Genomic DNA, 7,353 nt, shown 5'->3' with positions numbered 1-7,353 from the left:
AAAGTATATGCACACAAATATGCATCGTTAGGTCTGATTTTCCAGATTTGTACTGTATATTTGGACCCAGATGTATTGCGCCCTTATGGAAATGGGAATGGGTGGAGTGCATGATTGGTTAAACACCATGTGAAGGTTGGTCCACAGCATATCCAGCAGGGGGAAACAGAAACATGCTCCAAACTCAGAGGCCATGTTGCAGCCAAAGCAAAGAAAGCCCCAGTAGGCGATGTGTTTGCAATGCCAACAGGTCTTATCTGAGAGGCAGTAACAGTAACAGTACAGGTCCTTTGTCGTGGGAAAATAGCTTGTGCAGTTTCGTAAAAGATTTCAGATTAGAACATTTTAAATTGAGACTTTAGTGTACATATAAAAGGGGAAAAAATGCTGCTTATGAGTTGTGCCCATAGGAAAAAGACAACAACAAACCCACAAACCTGATGATGCACTGCTGCAGAACAAGTTGTTTGTATATGTAATATTTATCACCATTTAATTTTTTTAATTATCTCAGACTTGCCTAGCTCTTGGCCCCCTTTCTCAGATATCAAGTCTCCAGTCTCGACCAAGTCCAGTTGGATTTGCAATGTGTGTGTATGCAACCAGCTCCTCCCGTATGGACATTTAAGAGCAAATTATGACTAATAGTGACATGTAATCACGACAGAATACAAAGTCAAAAGCTGTATTTGACTCAGATTTGACCCATTTGGACTCTCTGTCCTTTTTCAGTATCATATTTGTACTCTTAGGGTATACTAGAATAGGTTTACATGCTTTCATACTCATACTTCCCATTACTGCAGCTCCTTTGCCTGAAACACTTCCCGAAAAGCCCAGTCTGCTCTGATTGCATTCAAGCAAGCCGCTGGGTGTGCTGTGCTTGCTCAGGCAGCACCTATGGGTAGCACATATGAAAATCTGGGCTGGCATTCTCATTCAGTGGTTGGAATGAGCAAGGCAAGGCGATTCAGGCAGTTGAGGAAAAAGTACTGTCTGTGGGAGAGAAACCCTGAGTGAAATGTGGTTTTTTTTTGTACTTTATACATCTATTACATACACTAAAAACTATATTACACACTAAAAGGTGGGGGGAATACAAAAAAGCAGAATGGGGCTTTTTAACTTAAGTAGTTAACTCAAGTAAGACTGAAGACGTTTTTGTCCAGACTCAAATGTCACTTTGGCCTGGTATTAAAATCAGTGTGGACAGCCTTAGATATGTGTTCCCACTTGGCAGTAGAATGTGTCTCTAAATGCGTCCAGAGTCACCGCTTGTGACTTCCCTGCTCGATATGCAAATAAACATGTACATCATTTCAGTTTGCATATAGGCTGGTTGCGTGTTTTTATAATGTCAGTTGTTTCCTCTCACATAAATCAAGTGAAAAATGAAAAAAGCTCTACCAAAAGTCTGTCTGTGTGCCGACATAAGGAGGCCTACAGTCAGGTGGTGGGACCTGTGCAGGAGAGGAAGACATTTTTGAAGTGTGTTCAGCTCTCAGTTTGTAGCTTCTAACTGAATCTCTGTGGTTTAAAGTTTATATTATAGCTGCCTTATTATGAGTTTTTTAACCTCTACTTAGAGCTGTCCACTTGTGATCCGATCACCCAGATGGGATTTTAATACCAGGTGGAAACTGGGTCTTTGACAATATTTGCACGCACCAGTGGAAGGCAAACACACATGAGGTGTAATGGAAACCTTCTGTGCTACAAAGGCTTGCACACATTTAAAATCAGACAGGACAGGACAGTGATCAGAGTCGCAGACTGGACTGAGGCTGCTGGTTGCTGATAAAGACATACATCATCATGGTGATTGCTTAAATAAGGAAGGCCTGAGAATGAAAACATGTATTATACTTCTTTTCTCATGGGAGTCTTTCTACATGTATTGCACGTTTGCAAAGGTTGACGTTAAGCCAAAATATCTGAACTCGCTCACACGGTTCAAAACCTTTCCTTCCTTCGATTGTTCTGCGTCGTGATATGGCTCACTTCAATCCCTGTGACAGTGTTCACACCAGTTACTCACATACCTAGCATGTACTATTACTATTACAGTTTTTCTCAATCGCTTTGGCACATTTACAGAAACAAACTTGCAAATGTCAAAGGTCTAAGTACAATCTCATTTGAAAGTAATATGATTACTGATTAATATGATATAAATGGTCAAATAGTTTGACGAAGTTTAATAGTCATTCGACGATTGTGCCAAAGCGATTGAGAAAAATTGTGATCAAAACAGCAGCAGCTGTCCAATCATCCATCCTCATCTACAAGATTATCGTTTCGAATTTGTCAATGCTTACTTTGTGAAATTACAACTTTAATTTCATAACCATGTACCTCATGTTTACACATGGAGCAAAAGCTGGTATTTAACCCATCAAGGCATGGTTAACCGTGTGAGATTTTCATGCATGCATGCATTCATTCATTCATTTTTAACAGGCTTGGAGTTTTATTGCACTGTTCACGTCATGCAAAATACTTAAATAATTCTGAAACATAAATGTGAAGAATGGGTGATAAAAACAATGAATATTTTATCACAAATGCATCTACAGTGCGCCACAACTTACAATGTAACCAGTCATAAGAAAAGTGATCTTTGCACACCATTATAATAAGAAAAGTGAGAAAATAAGTTAAGGGTTAATGCCAGAGGAGCAGGTACATTTACCATGTTCGCCATCATAGTTTAGCATGTTAGCATGCGTACGCAAAGTACACGTGGGGTCATTCGTTTTGTAGGTATTTGGTCATTGACTAACGTTAAAATTGTACACGTTAAAAATTGTGACCTGATGTAGGCGCTAAATGGAAGTCGACACTTTGTTTCTACCTCTTTGGCTTTTAATATACCAAGTGAAAATCAACCCATATACAAACATACATACATAAAATAATAATAATAACGAGCAATACAAGTGAACAAGCAATTGATTATCCAAAGGAACATACAAAACAAAAAAATAGATAATTACCCCAATCACTGTAAACCCAGATTTAGTTAGTAGTGGTCACTACTTATTCTTTCATGTTTTGTTAAAAAAAAAAAAAATTCATTTCTAAACCACATCAGTTGTTTGTAATAATCAGCTTAAGTATGAAGTGCACAGGTGATGTTAAGCAGAGATAACTAAGGACGTTAAGTTTCTGTATGGGAGGGGCGGGGTCGTTTGAACTGTTCTGCGCTGAAGCCGTGCAAATGCTCATGGGAAGGAAAAAATATATGTTCTGAACGGGTTCTGTCCTAGTTAAAGTGTGTTTTAATATTGTTTTGGGTATGCATTTATGTTATCTGGGTTTTAGTTGAGTATGGTTGATTTAGTGTTGTTGTTTAGATGTTTATCTACATTTATTGTTGTATGACATATTTATGACCCTCGTGTGGTGATCTTTAACTAGCTACATTCCTTAGAGCCAGACGTGCTTAAAACAGATCACAAATCAGTCTACTTATCCCCTCTTATTCCAAACAGCTAATGATGATAAGACACGGCTGATGGTGGCAATGACGTTAATGATGCTGATGCTGTGGCAGCATATTGTTCTTATCTATATAATGGCATTCTTCCTCGTTTTGATCTCTCTTGCTATTTGACACCAGCTGCAGGGCCCGCAGCAGCAGGCGTACACGCAGTCATTGCAAACTGTACCCTGTGAAGACACAGTTAAGATAAGAGCGGTTAGACATTCAGCTGTCAAGTGGTGAAAAACAAAGGATTTACAGTGGTTCATGATCACTAATCAGTCTTTTATTACGTTCCCATACAATGACACTGCATTCTCAATTAAGTTTCCAGGGAAACGGGTTTTGTCCCAGATCACATTGTTTTGGACAAATCACTAATATGTTTTCTGATCAAAGTCTGGTTGGGCTACATGGATGGGTCAAACCAACACAGGGCTTTGACCCAGGAGACCGCTTTTAGTGTCCCATGTGAAACCAAAGCTATAGTGCGTAGTTTCTGCCACCCCCATGAGGAATTCTAAGTATTGACAACAACACTGTTGGCGCGTCCACATGATACAAGCCTTCCGTGACCGCGCACACGCAGTTGCTAGGACACTTGAGTTTCTGCGCGGGAAAGTCGCCGGATGCCACAATCTTCTGAACATAGCCATACTGAGAAATACAGAGAGAGTTGTGTGGAGCTGATAGTCTTAATTAGCTTTGTAGCAACTCATTTGGCAACGGCTTGAATGTAACGGACGTTCATTAATATAAAGAAGTTACACACTAAAGCTTTAACTTAACGTACGTTGCAAACCTACTTATTTTAACCCCAACCATAAACCTTTTCTTAACCAAACCCATGGATGTATAATAAGACCTGGATACAGCGTATGGGGCGGAGCCCCGTTTATTCTTATGAGAGTTGCTCAGTGGCACATGAAGCCCAAAATGTTCTACTGCTGCTGTACCTATATGAGAGAGGCTACTTTTGGACCAAATGGATCAAATTCTAATAGTGAAACGAGTCATTGTGTGATGCTCAAACAAAACTATTCACTGATTTACAGACATGTCTTTCCCCATGTAAGTCAATGGGGGAAAAAATCTTTTTGGGCCGTGTGGCATCATGTGACGAACACGGAAGTTGTAATTTCACTGTTTGGCCGATATGTCAAATTGGCTTCCGCGCACTTCCTGGGGGCCTGAACTGACCATGTATTTTCAAGTCACAGCGTTAACCAAGTGTTTCAAATAGCGTCAGTTTCACAACGTGCGCTGATCGCTGTGAAATACTTTTCCTCAGATCGTAATTCAGAATACCGTTTTGTTGTATGGGAACATACTTTTCTAGGAGACAGGGTTGCACAATACTGTTTTTTTTTGGTTTGTTTTTTGTTTTTTTGTTTTTTTATCAAAGAGTAGATTTGTTTGCATGACACTTCAGCAACATGTTCTATAACATAGCTGATTTTTTGACATTACTCATTGTCAAAGTCTTCCTAAACAAATGGGCCGGAACAAAAGGAACAAAGTGTACTGTAACACCCTTTGCTATATGAATCGCTTGATGCTGTGTAGGGACGTAAATACACATTGTGACAAAGGCTGAACAGGTTTAAGACTGATCAGAGATCAGATAAACTGACTTTTATGCTGGTGAACACAGTTGCATTTTATCAACACCAGGCTAGGATAGCATAGCGTCTGTACCTCAATTCCATATCGTTGCCGTACTGACACCCTGAGGGCTGTGGCTATAGGAGGGATGCATCCAAAACCATCCAGCAGAGGTAAACACACACACTCCCCGGCCTCGTGGGCTGTCTTACAGTAGAAGCAAGGAAGACACCAGAAGGCCAAGCAACCTAAACAGAAAAAAAGTCACATTTATCTTCAACAGTAGGAATGCGCTTTTCTAAAGGGTTTCCAGCATCGTGAGAACATCACGGTTATATCAAAATATCCCTTTTTGAACCTTTAAGTCTTTCTAAGGTGTACACACATTATTGTTCCACTCCAAGGTTATTACTGTATAGTTTTGACTTTTCAATTAGGTTTTTGTTTTATTTTAGTTTTGACTTTTCAGTTTGATTTGATTTTTTAATTTGAGTGTGTATGCTAGTTTTAGTTTAGTTTCAGTTTTGATATATTTATTTTAATTTTGAAAGTAGTTAGTCTCAGAGATTGGACATTGGCCATAATGTTTCATGTTTAATGAAATGCGTTACCTCCGTATAGCACAGCTCCATCTCATGTCAAGTCTGTTCAATTTCTGTGGTTCAATGTCACGAGAGTTGATGGACATTCATGCGGTCTCCTTTTTTCGGGGGAAAATTATAGCTAAAAAACTAAATCTGAAATGATTTACATTCATTTTTATTTTATTTTTTATTTTTTAACCTGGCAATGTAGTTTCACTTCAGTAGTTCTTATTTAGTTGCAGTGTACAAAAATGATTTTTAACTGCTTATTAAAACAAAAACTGGCAAACAAATCAGAATGTTTATAATGGAGCATCAACAACGGCAATACACAGCGATGTCTAAATACTTCACTACACCCGCTGATCTCCAATCTGCCGTCTGCTGGCATTTCTAAACCCAGATCATTGTGAGTGATCAGCACGTTTTCAACCTACTTTGAGCATCACTCTTTATCGCTAACTATAACATATGTATCCCTGGTGAAAGTGCATAGAGAAAACAGAGAAGTGCACTTACACTGGGGCAGGTCTTGGAAGCATTCACAGATGCCAGAGGTCCATTCATTGTATATGGAGGTTGTGATGAAGGGCCTCGGCTGGGTCACAACCATCTTAGACATGATTTCAGCTTCTGACAAAAAGATAGAGAATGGGCCATTCACGCATTCCTGTTTTGTTGCATCCTCACTGTCTATAACATCTATGTGGCTCTATGGTGATTGTACCTCCTAACTTATTCTAGACATTCATGTCTTCATTAAGTCAGACTTTGTTAAGACTAGTGTACTGTGCTGTTGTGTTTAATCAAGTTACGGAACCTATTTTCCACACTAGTGTTGTGGTTAAAGTAACACCACTTTTAAGATATCATATCTGTGTGGCAAGTGTGTTTGTGGGTGATTTTCATGAAGTATAAAGACAGCTACTTAATCGTTACACTGAATACGAAAGTAGCTTGGAAATCAGACATATTTTTCATTTTCAACATTTCATTTCAAGGTTTTATTTTTAGCAGTTAGAACAGTTCAGTAGTTTGTGAACTTGCATTTGTCTTGAAATATTGGTCTTGAAGTTTCTATTCTAAAGGTGTGTCCCATGAAGCAGTGCCAGACTTGAGATGACAAATGTAAAGCTACCCTTTTCAGTTTCTAGTTATTTAGGATGGAGAAGTGCACACTCATAAGCTTACAATTACACATTGCTGTCATCAAGCAAACATGTCGCATCTTCAACTTTTCCGAAAGTTAACAGACTTGATAGTAGGTGAACAGGTGGTCTGTAGGTTAGAATTCAACTACTTCTTGAAAGTTTTCACAAATTCACAGGATGCAGAATTTCCTAAACAGCTCCGGAATCACGCAACCCCTTAAATAACATTTAAATAACACACGGGTGGTGATGGCGCAGTGGATATGACACGTGCCTTTGCCGTGACATGTAATGTAATGTAAAATGCCAATATTACGGTTCAGTACGTAAATTATTAAAGTTGTCTTACCTTACTGTGAGCCAAGTTCAGTGAAGTGATGGATCTGCAGGACAGTATGGCATCTTATAGCCTTGCTGCAGAGCTGTGAACGTGACAGCAATGCATGCATGTCACTGACTGGTCTGTCCAGTCCTCCTTGTGTCACCACTACCACAGTCAGACATCAGACTATGTGGCCCTCACGCACCT

At 39.3% G+C, this 7,353-nt stretch overlaps 1 protein-coding gene across 1 annotated transcript; it reads right to left on the bottom strand.

Moving 5' to 3' along the window:
* Positions 1-2,446: 2,446 nt before the first annotated feature.
* On the bottom strand, positions 2,447-7,317 carry ponzr4 (plac8 onzin related protein 4). The gene is made up of 4 exons (XM_078275984.1): positions 7,174-7,317; positions 6,193-6,306; positions 5,183-5,337; positions 2,447-3,672 (listed from the first exon to the last, which is right to left on the bottom strand). The coding sequence occupies exons 2-4, from the start codon at positions 6,293-6,295 to the stop codon at positions 3,571-3,573; spliced, it is 360 nt and encodes a 119-aa protein (XP_078132110.1). The 5' UTR covers positions 6,296-6,306; positions 7,174-7,317; the 3' UTR covers positions 2,447-3,570.
* Positions 7,318-7,353: the final 36 nt, after the last annotated feature.

This window comes from Sander vitreus, chromosome 19, assembly GCF_031162955.1.
Source record: "Sander vitreus isolate 19-12246 chromosome 19, sanVit1, whole genome shotgun sequence".
NCBI lineage: Eukaryota > Metazoa > Chordata > Actinopteri > Perciformes > Percidae > Sander > Sander vitreus.
The sequence above is the reverse complement of the archived record's forward strand: the minus strand, read 5'-3'. Positions and strand labels throughout refer to the sequence as shown.

What these genes read in the sequence shown, in the direction of transcription:
- ponzr4 (XM_078275984.1), bottom strand. Translation starts at nt 6,295, where the DNA reads ATGTCTAAGATGGTTGTGACCCAGCCGAGGCCCTTCATCACAACCTCC. An exon ending in CTTCCAAGACCTGCCCCAGT is followed by an intron (nt 5,338 to 6,192) that starts GTAAGTGCACTT and finishes TTTTCTGTTTAG; the next exon opens with GTTGCTTGGCCTTCTGGTGT. An exon ending in GGCAACGATATGGAATTGAG is followed by an intron (nt 3,673 to 5,182) that starts GTACAGACGCTA and finishes GTGTCTTCACAG; the next exon opens with GGTACAGTTTGCAATGACTG.